We start from the raw sequence: 20,394 nt of genomic DNA, 5'->3' as shown, positions 1-20,394 counted from the left end.
GTGTAATGAGTGAACCCCTCTGTAACAGCAGATCACCAGAGTTGCCCTGGCAGTTGTCACACTCTATCCATTGTTTCCTGTATGATTGACTCTTGCAGTTCCCATGAAATTTTGGACCTTTAAAGTCATTTACTGTTTTTGTTTGTTTGTTTTGAGACAGAGTCTCAAACAATGTCACCTGGGCTGAAGTGCAATGGCACCATCTTGGCTCACTGCTGCCTCCCGGGTTTGTGTGATTCTCCTGCCTCAGCCTCCCGAATAGCTGGGATTACAGGCATACACCACCATACCCAGCTATTTTTTTTTGTATTTTTAGTAGAGACGGGGTTTCACTATGTTGGCCAGACTGGTCTCGAACTCCTGACCTTGTGATCGGCCTGCCTCGGCCTCCCAAAATGATGGATTACAGGTGTGAGCCACTGTACCTGGCCAAGTCATTTACTCTTAAAGATCAGTGACTACAACTCCTTTTTTTTTTTTTAGATAGAGTCTTGCTCTGTTGCCCAAGCTTGGAGTACACGCTGCTCCATCTTGGCTCATGGCAACCTCCACCTACTGAGCTCAAGCTATTAGCCTGCCTCAGCCTCTTGGGTAGCTGGGATTACAAGCATGCACCACCACATCTGGCTAATTTTTGTATTTTTGGTAGAGACAGTGTTTCACTATTTTGGCCAGGCTGGTCTCAAACTCCTGACCTCAAGTGATCCACCCACCTCGGCCTCCCAAAGTGCTGGGATAACAGGTGTAAGCCACCACGCCCAGCCTAGAGCTTCATCTTTAAGAACATAAAGAACATTATATGGGGAACAGTGACTTCCTGCCTCTCTCCTCTCCTGAGAATTAGGCAAGAGGACATACAAACATATAGTTTGGCAAGAGAAATTTGGATTTCATGTAAGGCAGAAATAATATCTTGGCGATGTGAATTAGAGCCAGGTTCCAGAGAGTGACTGTGTCCTAGACCCGCCAAAAGACCTTCCCTTGACAACATAGCTGAAAAAAACTCTGTAAAAATAGGCAGCTACGCAGCTGCTTCTTCTGGTGGCTAGGCCCAAGGCTTTGCTCTGCCTGACATTCACAACCCTGTGCCCGCTTCAACCCCATGCATCAAGCCACCTCCTCAGGAGACCCCAAGCAAGTCTCCTCTCCAGCCATCCTAACCCTCAATTCCTAGTCTGTCTTCTGACTTCACTCACCCTTGATGAAATTCTATAAATGCTTACAAATCCCAAGAAACTCTACTGTTTGGGAAACTACTCTCATGCCACCATCTCTGAGTCTATTTCCTCTCTCTGTGTAGTCCCACAGCACATTGTTTGTGCCTCTTGTAACATTTTTATCTGATTATTTGTATATGTTTGTCATAGCCTCCTATTCCCAAATTATAAGCTCATAAGATCAGGAATAATGTTTTATCCATTTCTCTGCCCCATCTAAAACAGATCCCTGCCTAGATGAGTTGCTCAATGTTCACTGAATGAATGAATGAATGAATGAACAGATGGATGGATGAATGGATGGACTGCTGGGTAAATATATATTTGGGCTACTGGCCACACATGACTCCATATAAAAACAAAGAAATATAATTTTTATGCAAGGACTAATTGACATTTGAACTTACAAGTTAGAGATCATTAAAAGTTCGGCAACTTGAGAAAATAAATAAGTATTTTCTTACCTAGAGCTGATACACCTAAGAATACATCTGAGTGTCCTGACTAACACATCCGTGATTAATGAACACATGGATGGCTAGCATGGACGTCCACTCATGAGACAAGACCCTGAGAACCAAGGCTATGGAATTTTATTCCATTGGTGATCAATCTTGAAATTTTTTTTTTATTTTAGAATCTCAGCTTAAAGTCACCTTCCTATTATTTTGAAATGAAGACAGTTACAGTGGAGGTCTAGATGCCATTTCAGCTTCTGCTGACTCCCAAAGGCAGTTTTGAGTAACTTACCTTTTCTGTTCCATTTAATACATGTCTCTAGTCATAATAGTGAAAACAGCCCTTGCAGTTTTCTGAAAGGCAGATTTATCAGGATAGGTGACCAGTACTGGAGTTTATCAAATGGCGAAACAAACAAATAAGTAAAAACCCACAATCCTTGGATAAGGTTGAAATTAGGAATTTCTTTTTTATTGGCCACTAAATGTCCTAGCAAGTTTCTGACAGAAGCATAGACAGAAAATGGAAACAAATACCTTACTGGGAATGTTTCCTTGCTTGCACTAACCTTGACTACAGCAATAATGCATTGCTCAACAGTCAAAGTGCACCAGGTCATCTCCGCAAATGGCAGGATAAGTGACTGTGCCGTTCCCAAAGAAGCAAAACAGATGCAAACAGGTCCCACGGGTGTCCTGGCTGAGTACAGAGGAGGCTGCTGGAGCTGCAGTACCCTTTTCCCAAGCAAGAAAAGCCAGCTGTGACCCCCTGCTTGCCGGCAGGGGTCCCCACCCTTCCCTCCATCATCCAGCCCATAGCTGTACCACCAATTACATTTTCTTCCAGCATCCACTTCATTTCCTACTTTTACAGCATTTCATCCTCTCCTTTTGCAGCCATTACAATTAAGATCAGAACCGTGTCCAAACAAGTGCATTAAGATAGGCCCCTACTGGCAAAGTCAAAGAGCTCTCACACATGGTGGTCTTTTTGTCTTCTCAAGAGGAACTTGTATAAACCCATGTACCAACATACTTGATATAATCAAGGAAGGGTTCCCCCCAATTGTAAGCATTTAATTGCAGAGTCTTGTCAAGAAACTTCGTCCCACCTTTACAACTGAATGGCTGAATTTGAAAGAAGGTATCCAGCTTAATAGCTAAAATAATATTATTTACAAAATAAGAGAGGAAAACACCTATTGATATATTTTGTTGGAAGTGTGCCATTGTGATTTGTAGAAAGCTTCAGAAGATGTGAGAGAAGGTGGTACAGGGATGTTGGGGATGGGATGGGGGAGGCAGGGCCATCAGGTGGGTGGTAGGAGTGATGTGGGCTGTTGGGAGTGCTATAATAAAACCTTCCCCCATTGTAGACCTTACATAGGATGAAAAGCTAAACCCTTCTCCGTACTGGGAGTGTTTCCTTCTGCCTGCCCAGGGGCACCTGGGACTTAGGGTCAGCTTAATTCTGGCACTGTTCTCTCTTGTGATTTTAGAACATTTTCTCGCTTGGCACCAATGATGCACAGATGTTGTGATTAACAGCTGCCTAGCCCAGTCATTGTCAAAAGGGGAGGTTCCTTTGTGTGATGAAATGTAGATATCAAATGATTGTGCAGCTTTAACAGACAGCTAAAGGCCCTGTTGCATTTGGAGGAATGGGACAAAACCAAAACCAAATGGAATTTTTTTCTTTTCCCACCCACCCTCTGTCCCCCAAAAGCAAAATATCTTTTGTTTTTCCAAAGTCATAAGAGGCACAAACAGGTAGCAAGAAGGCATCAGTGAAGCATCTCCCGCTGAGCACTCTCTTTGGCCCTGGTGAGTGATCTTTCCTCTGCTCAGGTGATGACAGTGGGTCCCCTCCGGCCAGTTCTCTCATGAATCTGGGATATTTTCAGTGCGATGGCTATGAGAGGGCTCAGCACTGCCTGCAAAAGGAAAAGGAAAGTCTGTGAACAACTCAAGTCAGTTACATTTTGGGGCATCTGGTAGATTTCCATGATAAGCATCTGGACTTAGATTCCAATTCACTGTTTACAGGCAGAGTCTGCATGGGCAGGACATCTGTCCTCTCTCGACCTTTGCTTCCTCCTCCACCAATGGAAGTTGGAATGGGCGAGGCAGGAGAGTAGGGGGAGAAGGTGATCTCCAAAGTCTTAACCAGCTTCAAAAGAAATTTATTTATAATAGGAAAATGTACAGCCCAACTACCAGACATGAGAGCACTGTATGAAGACAGCATTGTGAATTAAGGGAGTTCAGAAAACTCCCAGTCTTCTGCTGCTACACCCTCATCCTCACTACACACACACACACACACACACACACACACACACACACACGAGAATAAAAGCTCATTCTTCATCCTAGGGCCATGGATTTAAAGAACCTACAATCCTGATGTTTCTGAAATGACAGACCAATTCATTGGCCAATGTTGCAGAAATAACTGATCATGCCTTCCCATCACATAACACTGGGCTTATGAGGCACCTCAGTGGGTTCCCTGGAGGAGGTGGGCATGCTTTAGAAGCCTGAGGAATAGGTTCTTGGGAAGGTGAAGGACATGAGGAGGAGGAAGACTCATTTCTTATTGTTTCATGGGATTGAGGCATTGTTTTCCGAGGTGTGGAGCGTGCAACACTCACGATTTTCAGTGGCACATGGATATGGTATTGCTAATAAAACAGTGAGAAAATCAGTCTATTTTCCATTCCTCTTCAATCCTTCTGATTTCATCAAGGAGAAACTCTGTTTGCTGCCAACCTTTAACACTTTAACCAAGATAGTGCATGCCTCAGGCAAGAGTTACCCAGCTAGAAGGTAAAGTCACTGCATGTTTTTATTGAATTCATGTTCATGATGTGCTTATATTTATCAAGTGGGATTGTTTTTTCCATGTAGAGTACTTTTTATAATAAATAAGTAGATTGAGGTGAAAACAAAGCGCGTCAATTTAAAGACAAATATTGGCCATGCGTGGTGGCTCATGCCTGTAATCCCAATACTTGGGAAGGCTGAGGTGGAGGATCACTTGAGCCAGGAGTTTAATACCAGCCTAAGCAACATAGACCCCATCTCTACAAAAAACAAAAATCACCTGAGTGCGGTGGTGTGTGCCTGTAGTCCTAGCTACTCGATAGGCTGAGATGAGAGGATGGATTGAGCCCAGAAGTTCAAGATTACAATGAACTATAATTGCATAACTGCATTCCAACCTGGGTGACAAAGTGAGACCATGCCTGTCTCTAAAAAGAAAAAATAAAAATAAAATAAAAAATAAAGACACATACTAATATAGAGATACTGATAGAAAAGAAGTTTGGGTAACACTAGGATAAGGGAAGAAACAAAAACTCTGTAATTCAGGAAAATAAAGCTTGCATTTTGGGAGGGGGAAAGGAATTCAGTTCCTTGTGGGCCCTAACCTATTCCCATGCATGAAGGGAGTACACGCATTCCAATCCACACAACAAGAACACAAGAAAATGCACAAGGTACAAGACAGCACAAGCAGTCCGTTGTGTCCTGAGTGGCATATAGATACAGAAGAATCCTGAGAGATGTGAGCCAGCCTTGTTGGGAGGGACCTAAATGCTAGGATGAGGTGTAAGGATTTAATTCATTAGGCAAGGGGAGGCATTGAAGTGTTTTGGGTTGGAAGGTGACATCAGAGCTGTGCTTTGGAAATATTGATCTGGCAGCAGTTTATGGTTATAAGTATTAAATTATCTTACTCTATGAAGATGGCTAGATGGACAAGCTCACATAGACTCCTGGAAGCTGGAAGAAAAATGAAAATCTGGAACACAGGAAAGTGGCACTTTCCTCTGGTTCCATGTTGATCATCTTGATTCATAAAAACAGAAGGGATTCTTCTCCTCTTAATAACCCAGTTGGTGCCCAGAAACATTTTATACTGACACATTTTGCCAGGACATATCCCATGTGATGCCAAGATAGAGGGATCTCTATTCTTTAGGAGCAAAGTGCCCATTTTGTACAGAAATTCAATTTTTAGCTTTGCTCCTCTTCTTGTCTTCTCTTCCCTCTTTCCTGCTCCCCCTTTTTGGTTATGTAATTCTTCATTAACACCGATCAAAGAAGTTAAACTCAGACAGAAAGAGAGCAAAGTCAAACTTAATCACTTTAGCTGAGGTTTTAGAGGGCAAATAAAGATAAACATATACTATGCTATTATTTTAAGAAAAAGCAATGGAAATGAATTTGAAACTTACAGAACTAAAGGATTGAAACATATTCGGTTTTACATCACTGTACATTTCAAGATTTTTTGACTCCACATCTTTAAGTGGTGGTACCTTTTGGCAAAAGGGTGGGGAAGCAAGTTTTAACAAATACGGTAAACACCAGAGAAGTTCTCTTTACTGATCTCCACTTAACTCTACAAACTAACACATGCTTTCCACTTCAGTAAAACATCCTGACTCACATCCATAGCTCACTAGATGTCCGTGACCAATAGGTCACTCTCTAATACGCTCACCTACTTCTACCTTCAGCAGTTGAGTTCTGTGTTTATCAGGAGTCAGTTACGTTTGTTCCCAATGTGTTAATGCCTATTGTACTAATTATTGAGACTACGCAATTTAATTATATGTGAACCAATGAAATGTGAATGCAAATAAGATGACTTTTGTTTTCTATGAAAATTAAGTTGAGTGTTTTGCAAAGAACAGATAACGGTGATTAGCTAATCCTGTCAAATTAGATGTGGGTGAGACACTACAAAATATTGGGGAGAAATTTTTAAATTATAGAAGAATTATTTTTTCAGGTTGCTTCACAATTTTCACTAAGTTCCTATTGTAATAAAAGGAATCAAAGACAGATATTATAGATGATGAATTATGAGTGGGAATCTTTTGAAGAAAGAGGATTACAATGGCAAACAGTGTGCTCATATTAAAGAAAAGGTCTTGGACCAAAATCAAAACATTGGCAAATGCATGTACACTTATATGTTTTATGATAAAAATGTAATAGGATATCTGTGTGTATAGTGGACGTACTTAACTCTCTTTCTGGATTCATCAACCAAGCACTTGTCCCTTCTGTTCATGTCAGAGAAGAGGGCTTCTGTGGTACTTATGCAAGCTGAAGGGAAGAAGATGCCACATAAGGAAACCCCTGAACATGAGGATTCCCATCCTGAGCCAAGAGCCCTGGGCAAATCTGGCACAGATGCTGTGGAGTCACCTGCCTTCAGGGAAATATGAGTGTTTGGGAAGAAGCACATCAATGATAACTACCTCGCTGATGTTCAGTCTTTTTAGCCATTTTCCAGGAACCACACAACTTCTTTAGATTTTGTATGATCCTAGGAAGGCCTGGGAAGAAGTCCCTAAAAATACCCAAGATTGAATTTTTTGCCAGCTTTGTGGAAAGGAAACTTCAAGTTAAGCTCTCATTTTTAAGACTAATGAACTAATTTATTTTTTCTTCCCTGAGTGTATAAATTAAATAGTCATGTGTCACTTAATGATGGGAACACGTTCTGAGAAATGCATCGTTAGGCAATTTCATCCTTATGCAAACATTATAGAGTGTACTTACACAAACCTAGATGATATGTATATTTTTATTTATATATTGTTTTTCATATGGGAAACTAAATGTCCCAGCACCATCGCTAAATATCAATTATTTCCCCTACTTGATTCACAATGTCAATATCAAGTGCCATGTATCAGGTTTCTATACACGCTCCATTTCAATACTCTGGGGCCACCATAGAATATGTGGTCTGTTGTTGACAGAGACATCACTACACCATGTATGATGGTATATATGTGCTAGAATGAGTGGCCACATCATGAGGGAGGGCAGAAACTTTCTCTTATTCATTGCTAAGAAAAGTATCTACTGCTTACAAGATACTCAATACATCTTTGTGGAGTAAATGAATGATATATTTGATGAAAAGATGATGAGGCAAATAGAGACTCCTGTGGGCATTCCTGGAGGACATTGTGTACATGTGGGAGGGTCAGCAGTACTGGGATTTTACTCATGTTTTTCTTTAGAAATCACACCTCTGATACATGTAAGCTCCAGACACTTCTCTCATATCATCAACCATGCTTCATAGGGGGCGGGAGTTAATTTTCCTGAGGCAATTGGACAGGCCATTGGAATGAGGAGCAAAAAGAGGGGTTATGAACTGTGGATGTGAGTTTTCTAACATGGAGCTGGAAGCACAGAATTTCAAAAGCAGAGAGGAATGTGGACTGGTGATGTTTGATTTCTTCATGGCACAGATGAGGACGCTAAAGCCCAGTGCAACACAGGATTGACCCACGGTCACACATCTGTTTGGTGGCTGAGCTGGGATAAAAACATAGAGTGGCCTTCTCTACTGCACTTTCCATCATACAGTTCTGCATATAAGACCTGAGAGTGACAAGGATAAAGAGAGAAAGACAATATGCACTGAATGGGGAGGAGCAGGGAAATCGTGGGATCGCCACCCTGTTGAACCAGATGAGTCCCACATCAGATGAGGAGTTGGGTAGGACTGACCAGTCTTCCTCCCTGACCAAAACCAGGCAGACAGTGGGAGAAGAGGTGTTCTCAGTTATGTGGGTTATGTGAATGTCCTAGAAACTCCAAAATGACCCTTTGTGAATAAAGGAAATAAATTGAGACTTTAATAAACTATGTGAGAGTATAGCATTGTTTTTCTAATTCCAGTGTTTTTTAGAGTGCCTAACATATTTTTTCTACAGTCAAGAGTAGGAAGCAGTGACTGCTTATCTTGCTCCAAACCAAGCAGGTCATGCATCCTTTCAAGATGGCATCTTCTGCCACCTTGCAAGGTTTTCTGGATGTTTGCTGTCCACTAACATGGACAGGCTACAGGGGGAATTGGATCCTCTCTCTATTTAAAGTTTTGACACTATGTTTATCATGAATTTTTTGGACACTGATTTTGATTTTAATTGCACTACAATATTTATCTTGATTACTAAGTATTTTGGCATCCACATCCACTTACATTTTGCACCCAGTTAACCTCACATTAATCCTAGCCCACATAAATCCTAGATTAGGTTTTAACTTGTTCATACTCCCTGGAAAGGCACAGAGAGTTTCTCTTTTTACTTTCTCTCCCATCTTCTGTTTTGCTTTATGTCATTGTTATAATCCACTTTCACGTAAAAAAAAAAAGATTCATTTAAAAAAAAAAAAACTAACAAACTGAACTTCTTAGCCTGGGACAAGCAATAGACAGGAGGGATGTAAATGATCTGAATGTCAAAAGACTCAAAGTAAATACTTAACTAATGTTTTGGAGGAAAACAATACCCTAGCCAGAATCATAATCACTTATCAAGCAAGATTTGTCAGAATTTTTGGAGGGAAGCTAGTGCTGGGCTGGTCTCTATGAGGAATGCGCATTTGTACAGTCAGGGAAGGAATGGAGTCACGGGTGGAGAGTGAATAGGTGTGGATGACGATAATTACCATAGTTCATCTTTTGGGGCAGTCAGTACAAACCAGAGAATGCAGGTCATCCAACAACAGAAAACACTGACATTCTGGCATCCATAAAATGGAGATTTATAACAAATGCCACTTTCTCCTGATCCCTAGGATCAACTAACAACACTCTCACTTTGTTTAAAATCTGCTAAACCTGAATGCCAGGCTTTCTTTCTGGATTTTATGCAAACATTCATTTTCAGTCAATAGGCTGTTTGCATAGTCTAAGGCAGTGGTTCTTAAACTTGAACATGCACCAGTATCCCCTGGTGGGTCTGTTAAAGTGCAAACTGCAGCACCCCTCGTCCTGAGTGTCTGATTCAAGGGGTCTGGGTTGGGGCCCAAGGACTGACATTTCCAACAGCTTCCCAGGACGCTGTTGGTCCAGGAGCCACATTCTGAGGACCACTGCTCTAAGGTATGCTAATTATTGTGCCTGTCAAATGCTTTGCTCCAGCCAAATCCCAGGCTGCATTGTTTGCATCACATGATCCCAACCTTTGGCTGCAGCTGATTGGACCAGAAGTGGCCGTCTGATCTACAGGCAGCCAATCCAGAGGCTGGCTAGCAACCTATGATACAGCCTGGGGCAAAAAGTCCACCTAGCCTAGCAGATTATTTGCCTCAGGGATTTGAACTGTAAGTAATGAAACAGTGGACAGTTAGTAGTGGGAACTAAATCACGAGGTTATAATTAATTAACCACGAAGGCATAAGATTCCATGGTAACCCTGGATTATGAGAAAGCAGAGACTCTGAGAAAGATGACAAAAAATTATAAGAAAGCAGGGTGAAACCAGGAGAAGAATTAAAAAGAGCAGAAGGAAATAATAAAGGAGATGGTAGAGAGAAAACAATGGCATGATTCCCAGTGATCTCTAAAGACCCATTACCTCCCACTAGGAAGGCCTGAAGTGGTAACTACTCCAGGTCTAGTCTCTGAGATTTGGCCATGTGACAGACCCCACTCTTGGCTTTCTTGAGCTAACTTAGGTCTTTTGCATATTAAAATCAAAATTTTAAGCAAATTAAAATAAAACCACAATTAATAAGATAAACACCCAAAGTGTATTTCTCTTAGATTGTTTTGAGGTATCATCATGGTCCAGTTTTCTACCACCAACTAACCAAAAAGCTTTTTTTCTTATGAAACGTAACATCTTGCAAACCAAAATTAACTTCCTTACTGTGCCAGTCCGTGGTGCCACCTTCTCTTTCCTGCTAGGAGCACATCCCTCTGAGCTCTCCATCTGCTCAGCTGGAAGTATTCCTCCGTGGGTCCTTCTCTCTTTCCTGTACATCCAAGCAGTTGCCAAACCCTCTGATTCTATTTCTCCCCATCTACTTCCTCATTCTCATCCCCACTGTTTCCTTAACACAGTGCCCCACCATCTCCAGCTTGCATGAGTCTGCTCTCTGTCCTCAGTCTCATCAGAGACAGCCTCCTTTCACAGGGGACTTGTTCATGTGAGCCCCCGATGTAAAAGGCTCAGATGGCTTCACCAAGGCTGTGGTCAGCCCCTCTCAGCCTGGCTGTCAGGCTCTTGACATTTAGATTTCACCCTCTGTGGTAGGCAGAATAATGGTCCCCTAAAGATATCAGGTCCTACTTTCCCAACTCTATAAATATTACCTTATTTGGGGAAAAACAGGGGTTTTGCAGATGTGGTTAAGGAACTTGCAATGAGAACATTATCCTGGACTATTCTGGTGAGTCCTACATGCAATTGAAATTATTCTTATAAGAGAGAGTCAGAGGGAGATCATACGCACCCAGAGAGAGGAGAAGACCACGTGAAGGCGCAGGCAGAGGCAGCAGTGATGTGGCCACAAACTGCCCACTGCCTGCAGCCCCCAGAAGCTGCAATAGGTAAGGGAGGCATTCTCTCCCAGGGCCTCCAAAGGGAGTGTAGCCCTGCCCAATCCTTGGTTTCACACTCCTGGCCTCCTGAGCATGAGAGAACACCTTTCTGTTGTTTTCAACCACCCAGTCTGTGTAATCTGTTACAGCAGCCACAGGAAATGAGTACACCCTTCATCTCTGCTCCTCCTCCCCAATCCCCTTCCTGCTCCTTCTCCCATCTGCCCACCCCCATTAAGCTGTGATCTCCCAGTCTGAAGCAGCCCCTCCTCCCACTTTCTCTCTTGTACTTTTTTATGCATTGTTCGAGTTTAGAATGATTTTAAAATCTCACCCTCCCTCAAGGCCTCTTGCATGAAATCTCTCTGAACACCCCTCCCTGACCCAAGTAGGACCTCTCCATTCCCTGGACCCCTCTCTACTAATTCCTGTGTTTTTTTTTTTTTTTTTCTTGAATTATGGGAATTTGTTGGGGAGTTTTCTCTTCCTTTACCACACTTCAACTGAAGTCTAAGCTACTGGGAGGTAAAGTTTTCTTAAAAGTCTTTGTTTCCTTCACAATACGTATCTTGCCCGAGGAGATGCTCAAAATAATAATTGGTGGGTTTGGAATATTCTGTCAAAAGTGAGCTATTAGGTGTTGAAGGCACTGGGGTGATCTACTGAGAAACCACGTTGCTCTTTGTACTCCCTTTATCCAGAAGATTCATCCCGATTTATGAGGAAGAGATGAAGCTAGCCACCCATCCCCCATGTGCCTCCCCATCAATCTGACTGAGGGTCCAGGCCTTTGTGCTCATTACCTGCCTGGGAAGGCTTCACAGGCACTCGGATGGTTCCAGCTGAGTCACTGAATGCTAATGTGAAGAAGGGGCTGGGGTGGTGGGTTGATAATTCCAGAGGTGAAAGAAAAAGAAAGCTGCCCAATGCGGTGAAGGGAAAAGGATTGTGCATTCTGGAAATGGTGTGAACCTGAGTCTCCTTGGATGCAGTGCCACCAAAAAGGAAAGGAAGCACTAGGAGGAGGATTGCCTGTGGGTAGTGGCAAGGACCACCAGGAAAAAAACTCTATGCCCATGCCCAAAGCAGCACAGCAGACAGGTGGGCGGGGGGTCAACAATCAGAGGTGGCATGGCTGAGTAGCTAGGAACCCCATTGCAATGGCAACCATAGAGACCCACTCTCTTCCCCAGGGCAGCATGAGGCCTCCTGTGCCTTCCATCCCTCTGGACTGTCTTTGACGATCTGGAAAGGGGAGGGAGCCCCAAATGATCACTACTGAGCCTCCTGTCTATTCAAATAGGGAGTGGTGAGCTAGAAATTGTTTGATTTGTACAATACAGAAATGTGACATCCCTCACATCCCAAGTCATGGAACAATTCCTACCTGTTATGATGATAAACCTGGAGTCACCCTCTGGCTTCATTTCCAATACAACTCAGCGTTGGAGACAGGTTCTGATTACATTGCCCTTCAAATCCTCAACATCCATGCAATGTAACAGAAAGAGCCAAGTACGAGGCTACATTATAAGAACCCCTGCCCACCAAGATGCCAGGGAGGGGGAGCGGGAATTCATCCCAAGCTCCTCTAGCCCAGCAGGAGTCCTGGCAAAGGTCGGCCTCTTCTGGGAGGCTGTCCCCCAGTCCCTTGTCCTGTGCTCACCTATGGGGGGCACCTTTTCCTAATCTGCACAGAAGTACCCTAAATGCCATTTTACCCTAAAGGCTTAATGCTGTGTGTTTACAGTAGCCCAGGTTCTAGGTAACAACGATGACTAGCTATTTTAAATCCATTTTGGAAGCCTACAGAATAGAAATTATCACTGAAAATGAAGTCAAAGACATTTTTGCTATAAAATTAAATGAAAATACTAAACATTGCAGACATGTTGATCCTTATAATACATACAACCCCCATCCTAACTTTAATCCCCTTTTCATGTCCTAAACCTACTTGTCTCTCTTGATCCCGAATGGACCTAAAATTAGCCAAATTAGACAATATGAAAAATGACTATAGACAAATCTTGATTTAGAGCCCAACCCTGAGAGAATCAATCTATCTTGTCAATTTCAGGAAAATAGCCCATCTCAAAAGTTCTCTTCTGAGGAGGAAAAAAGCTATTCCAAGACAGAAATAGATGAAATACTCCCAAAGAGGCTCATCAAAGCGAAACTAAGCTAGCATTTTGGGAATGCAGTGACCTGCCTGACAGAAACCTGATTGACCAGGGAGGCTTGGCCTCCTTCTCCACCACCCTCCCCACGTTTGCAATTGATTTGGGACTTTAGGAGGTGAAGGTATTTAGATTGCGAATCCAAAATAAGATAGAAGAGTAATGAAGCTGATTTTTTTTTTTTTTTTTTTTTTTTTGAGACAGAGTCTCACTCTTTCACCCAGGCTGGAGTGCAGTGGCGTGATCTTGGCTCACTGCAACCTCTGCCTCCTGGGTTCCAGCAACTCTACTGCCTCAGCCTCCTGAGTAGCTGGGATTATAGGTGCACACCACCACACCCAGCTAATTTTTGTATTTTCAGTAAAGACAGGATTTCTCCATGTGGGCCAGGCCGGCCTTGATCTCCAGACCTCAGTTGATCCACCTGTCTCGGCCTCCCAAAGTGCTGGGATTACAGGTGTGAGTCACTGTGCCAGGCCTGATATTTTTATTCAAATGTGAACTCTAATTGGTTCCATGCCCTGTGCGGATGGAGAAAGGAGACAGCAAGAGCACTGGCTGCTGTCTGTGGGAGCAGCTGAGAGGCTTTAGGCACAATCTCTGAGCCCTTTCACTGTGCTGCTGAATACTACAAACCCACCTGCAAGAGTTGACAGTTTAAATTGTTAGGACTGTTTCCCTGGCCACGGTTTCCCTGTTCCTCTCTTCTTTCTTTCTATCCACCTCTCCCCTCACCTTCTGCCACCAAAACATTGAAAAGGTGGGGAATTACTAATTGGTTCAGATCCCCATCCCTCCCTCTCATGTCTTCACATTTCTCTTCATTGGGTATATCCACACTAAGCTTCCAGCTTTCTTTCACATGGAATACACTTGCTAGTTTAAAGGGAAACTAGGATCTCCTCTGCCTTTACCAAATGGTTAGCAGAAATAAAACTTCAAGATTGAAACTAGAGGTTAAAAAAACCAAAGGGCCATTGCCTCTCCAGTTTGTTACTCAAAGGATTCTCTCCATTCTCCATTTTCCTCCCTTTGGTCAGTGTTCTCAGTCCTCATTGCCATTTTATGTAGTTTGTGCCTTGGATTCTAAGTTTTGATTCTTTAGTAATTTTGTAATAGCTGGCACTGAGTACCCAAAATGTGCCAAGCACTATTCCAAAGTCATGCATTGAATTAATCTCTAAATAGTCTATGAGGTAGGTGGTATTATTCTCATTTTACAGATGAGGAAACTGAGGCTTGGAGGCATTACATAACTTGTGCAGTCACTTGGCAAACAAGTGGCAAAGCTGAGCTCTGAACCCACTCAGTACTGTGATTTTAACCTCAAAGCTAGGCTGTATCTCACTACCCTAGATTGCCCTTATACTGAGGGAAATGTTTTCATTTTCTGAAAATTTAAAAATATATTTGTCTTAATGCCAAAAGTTTCCCTGTTTCCAGGCACACTATTTGACAATTACCTTTTTAAGGATTGTGAAATATAACAATCACAGGGAAATGCAAAAAATTTAACGTACTCTAATTATATGTAAAACGGATGCTTGTCCTTCTGAAGATAAAGCCTATTTGAGTTCTAAACGAACCCATCAAGTCGTTCTCCCTTGTTAGCATACTGTCAGCACATACCGCCTAGTCCAGTCTTTTTCTTTAGCAACACCTTTTGTGATATTAAAGGGCTTCCCTTTGATTCCCATTCACAGAATTTTTATCATGAAGAGATGATACATTTTATCAAATGCTTTTTTTGTGTCAATTTTGTTTTCACTTTTGAATTCAGTTGCCCTTATAATACTCTGTATTCTTTCGTTCCTCAGCATATAGGTAATTTTTATACGTGTCCCCTGTGGCATGAAAATAATTTACACATTGAGTTGATGTTGCATGGTGTAGTATCTAGATATGTCTATTACATCAGTTAACTAAGTTGTTTAAATATTCTATGTTCTTACTAATTGCTGTCTACTTATTCTAATAATTACTGAGAGGGGTGTTAAAATAAATACTCAAGGGCAATTGTGGATTTATTTTCTTCGTGCATTTTCATCTCTCTCTCCCTCTTTTTCCTTTATAAATTTAAAATTGCTGTGTCTTCCTAGGAAATTTAACTCTTATCAGTTTGAAGAGTCTCTCTTTATCTTTAGCAATGCTTTTGACCTTAAAGTCTAGTTTATCTGAAATAAAAGAGCTAGTTTTAGGTTATTATTTGTATATATCTTTTCCATCTTTTAACTTTCAAATTTTCTGTATTTTATGTATAAAAGATACATCTTTTATAACTTTTTTTTTTTTTTTTTTTTTTTTTTTTTTTTTTTTTTTTTTTTTTTTTTTTTTGAGAAAGGGTCTCACTCTGTCACTCAAGCTGGAGTGCAGTGGTATGATCATGGTTCACTGCATCGTCAGTTTCCCAGGCTTGAGCAATCCTCTCACCTCAGCCTCCTAATTAGCTAGGACTACAAGTGCACACCATCACATTTGGCTAATTTTATTTATTTATTTTTTGTAAAGACAAGGTCTCCTTATGTTGCTCAGGCTGGTCTCAAACTCCTGGGCTTAAGCAATCCTACCACCTTGGGCTCTGAAAGTGCTGAGATTACAGGTATGAGCCACCATGACATTGTCTGTTTCCTACAGCAGTTAGTTCACTTATATTGAAAGTAATAACCAATAAATTCAAGTTTAAATTCACCACCTTATGTGCTTTTTACTTGACCTAGCTGTTTTTCTTTCTTGATTTTTTAAAGTTCCCATGTTTTCCTCTCTTAAGAAGTTTTGTAATTTTCTTCTATTTTTTTTAATGGTTACCTAGAAACTACAACATGAATCCTTGACCTATCAAAGTCTAATATTTATCTATACCTTTATTTTCTTCCAGTATATTCAAGGATCTTACCTTAACTGCAATTATTCTCATGGTGTTTAGCTATTGTGGTTGTATAATTTAATTCTCCATCAAATGAATATACATGTTTCAGCACAAGACATTATTATTAATGTTTTATACAGACCATGTTCATTTATACCAACTCCTATTTTTAACATTTCTTTTATTCCCTGCTGCATTTTATTCCAAATATCCATCTGGGATAATTTTCCTTCTTCCTGAAGAATATCCTTGAGAATTTCTTTTTGTGTAGATATTTTCTCAGCTTTTATCTGAAGATGTCTTTATTTTGCTTTCATTTTAGAAGGAAAGTTTCGCTAGATTAAGAATTCTAAGCTGTCAGTCTTCTTATTTTTAGTGTTGATGTAGAAAAATTAGTTGTCAAACTATTGCTTCTTTGCCTTTGATTTTCTGCAGTTTTAGCCTGATGTGTCTAGATGTGAATTTATTTTTATATATCCTGCTTGGCTTTCTAGAACCAGTGGACTGACCTCCTTCATTGGTTCTGGGAAATCTTCACCTATCATTTTTTCCAGTGTTGCCTGTACCCAAGTCTCTCTCTCCTCTTTGGAGACTCCAACTAAATTATGTTAGCACTTCTCACTGTATCCTGTGTATCCTTACCCTCTATTCTGTATTTTTCTGAATATGATCTTTCATCATCTAAAGGCAGCAATCTTATATTTGTTCTGCAAATCATAAGGACTAAACTGAAAAATCAGATGCATAGTTTCTTCTGAAATATTTTAAGTTCACTTATATTCTTCAGCTGCTGTTAAATCCATTTATGTTCTTAACTTTGGTTATCTTTCTCAGCTCTTTAATTTCAACATCTTGATATCTTTTATAGTTTTCAGTTATTTGTTAATGTTTTATGTTCAGTGCTTTATTTCCATGAACATAGTGAAAATAACTATTTTACAGTGTGTATTGAATAAATTCCAGTATCTATAGGTCTTTTTCTGTGGTATGTTGTTTCTGTTGATTCTGGTACATGTTGCTTTGTGTATCCAAGTGCTTTATAATCTTTTACTGTTCGGTGCCCATTTTGTTTGAAAAATTGCTTATAGAAATAACTGGAGACCTAGAATATTGTTAGTTTCCTTAATTTCATTTCATGAGACTCCCGAGGGAGCCAGAAGATCAGAGCCATGGATTTATAATCCTCTGGAGTACAGTCTGTATACCACCTTTGGAATGGTCTTCTTTAAGTTTACAACCGAGAGCAGGGGTTGTTATGCCAGGATCTCTGCCTTTGGTGTGTACTTAACTAACCATGTTTCTTTTGGCCACATGAAAATGCCACATGGGTCTGCCTTTTTGCTGCCTCTTTGGTTAGTCTCCTGGGTAGCAGAGGCAGACTGTAATAGACCAGTCCTCCTCTACCTGGACCTGATACCTGTCACCTTTACGCTGTGCCAGTCATCAAAAGCACCTCTTCTTTAGTACCTCTCCTAGATAGACAAATTCCCTAGGACAGAAAGAGCTTTGGCTCATTTCCCCGAATGCCAACCCTTTTCCTGTTCTTGTTACTGTTTTATTAGGTCATTGGTCAACCATGCTTTTAATAAGATGCTTTAATATATTTCTTTCAGCTCTTTTCAGAGGGAAGGTTAGTTTGAATCACCTAATCCACCACTACTAAAAGTTAGAAGTCCTTCACGTGGAAATTGTGTTGTTTTGTAATCATTTTCTGCCAATATTTAAAATCAAATTTCATTTGAAAATCCAGATATCTTGCTTCTTTTAAAATCAGAAAACCTGGCAACCTTGAGCTCACATATTAGCAACGCAATAATTAAAGACAGCTGAGCATCACCAGAGTGCCCACCATGCTCTATTGGTCTTAAACTGGCCGCAATCTAGGACTTACTGCCTGTGTTGGTGGGTGACTGAATTTGCTACCACTGAACAAGCAATAGTGGACTAGAGGCAGTGAAATAATTTTAACATTAGTAAGTATAAATTTTACCGGGATAGTTACATATCCAGGAATCTGGGGCATTCTAATTTAAATTTTCTCTTTTTCTGAAGTAGAGATTTTTGTATTATGAGGGCCTTGAAGACTACTGTGGAGGGCTGGTAGATTTGCATAAGGAGCCCAGCAACCATTTGGGGAGTAAAGGTACTGCAGCCCTCCCTGTCCCCTATTATGCCTATGCCCTGAGATGCAAACTCTCAGCATGGACTGAACTGCTCATGACTACAACAGAGAACTAGGCCAGGCATGGTGGCTCATGCCTGTTATCCCAGCACTTTGGGAGGCCTAGCGGGGTGGATCACCTGAAGTCGGGAATTTGAGGCCAGCCTGACCAACATGGAGAAACTCCGTCTTCACCAAAAAAAAAAAAAAAAAAAAAAAAATTAACCTGGCGTGGTGGTGCATGCCTATAGTCCCAGCTACTCGGGAAGCTGAGGTAGGAGAATCGTTTGAATCTGGGAGGCGGAGGTTGCAGTGAGCCAAGATTGCACAGCTGCACTCCAGCCTGGGCAACAAGAGCGAAACTCCGTCTTAAAAATACAACACAACACAACACAACACACACACACACACACTCACAGAACTATATAAACACAAAATCCAGGAACTGTCTCCACTCAACCCAGCCCTCCTAGGAGCACACCAGAGCTGGCAAAGCAGCTGTGCGGGGACATCACAAAGCAAAGAGGCTGAGACTCCAGGCCCACTTTGGCAAGGAGAACTCCTGGCTGAGTGGAGCCCTGAGAGTGTGCGCTCTTTCCCCTCCCATGTTGAGGGACTGCCAAGGCCCAGGCAGGGTCCTTCAGTGGCCAGATGGTGGAGGCTCACCCCACTACCTCCTTTCAGACCTACCCATGGTGAGGTTCACCCCAGGGTGGTGATGCTGCTTCTCTGGGAGAGGAGTTCACACTCTCTATACTTCCCATAACTGCCACCCCACAGCCTACTTGAGGTAACCAGTTACAAAGTAGCACAGTGGCATTCTCCAGCTTCCAGAGGGTACAGCCTTATAAGAAAGGACTAGCCCTTGGGAAAGGATTTGAGGACATAAAAGGGAACAGGAGGACTGAAAGAGGAGAGACCACTCTTCCTACTAGTCTGGAACTGTGGGGCTTGAGGACCGCCTCTGATAACATTCTTAGAGGATGGATTAAGGTGCATTAACTATGCCAGATTGAAGATGGGAACGCTGGTCTACTCCAATTTACTTTTCATAGGTGGGTGAGCACCCCATATTTTTTTGAAGGCACATAATAAGGACCTTAGTTAAGGTCTTGGACTCTGAGGCCCAAATGTAGGTTCAAATACCAGTGACACTGTTTAGAAACAGTAGATTGTTCAAATTCTCAGGGCCAAAGTTTTCTTATTTGTAAAACATAGATGGATAGCATGACTGCCTATAGCATTGGATTGTGGTGAGAATGAGATATAACACACACAAAACACATAGCATTCTGCCTAGTCCCCATACAGGGCGAGCACTGATATGTCCTGATGAACACTATTATTATTACCATTATCATCATCAAAGCCATAAGCCTGGCTTGCTATTACTAAAAAAGTAGGCTACAAGTGAGTGGACCTGCATACCGGTCCCAATAAGCTGACCTTTGGTAGATAGTCAACAATCCTAGCTTAAGTTTATTTGCCCATAAAATAAAGTTCATGTTATCTTTTTGATAAAAGACAAAAAGAGATTAAGAATGTTGAGGTGTTCCCAGCTCTTGGAGTGAGAAAGCCACTCAACTCAGAGGCAACATCTCTCTGTGTCAGCGAGAGGGTCAGTGACACACCCAATGGAGGAAAGCTTGCCTGCATTTTTGTGTGCACCATGCCCTATATATCGAGCCAGAGAGAATACAATCAGATTGCAGTTGCATAAGACAATGTTGACAAGAGAAGGAACAGACATCACAGCTTTTGGAACACATTCCTTAAGGGTGTATCAGATTCTAAAGAAGTTAGCAAAGACTTCCATATTGAGCAAAGCAGAGTGGCAGAGTTGAGTTGAGGAGCAGAAGCAAACTAGAAGAGAACTTCTGCCACGAGGGCCACCTGAGTCTTATGGAGGAGGCAGTAGTGGGACAGTCATTAACACCGGGCACTAAAAACATGGAAATGAGCCCTGTAAACGAGGAGAGACTCTTCCCCACAATAGAAAGACTATTAGTGAAATTGAAATTAATGGGTGGTTAATGCACACTTTATGAACGCAATTTTGACAAAGGAACATGTTCTTTTATGGCCTTTGCCTTTAGACTCAGCTGCCATTTAACCTAACATATTTAAAGTGTTTTAAAT

General features: G+C 41.6%; 1 protein-coding gene across 2 annotated transcripts in view; it reads right to left on the bottom strand.

Moving 5' to 3' along the window:
• Positions 1-3,408: 3,408 nt before the first annotated feature.
• PGM5 (phosphoglucomutase 5) overlaps positions 3,409-20,394 on the bottom strand; it is a 184,801-nt gene continuing 167,815 nt past the window's right edge. For both annotated transcript variants that reach the window (XM_017883838.1, XM_017883828.1), the window contains exon 12: positions 3,409-3,609. In XM_017883838.1, coding sequence (XP_017739327.1) covers positions 3,520-3,609 — 90 coding nt within the window. In that variant the 3' untranslated portion in view covers positions 3,409-3,519. The remainder of the gene's footprint in view (positions 3,610-20,394) is intronic.

This window comes from Rhinopithecus bieti, unplaced genomic scaffold, assembly GCF_001698545.2.
Source record: "Rhinopithecus bieti isolate Rb0 unplaced genomic scaffold, ASM169854v2 scaffold_641, whole genome shotgun sequence".
Lineage (NCBI taxonomy): Eukaryota > Metazoa > Chordata > Mammalia > Primates > Cercopithecidae > Rhinopithecus > Rhinopithecus bieti.
This window is presented reverse-complemented; position numbering and strand designations above follow the sequence as displayed.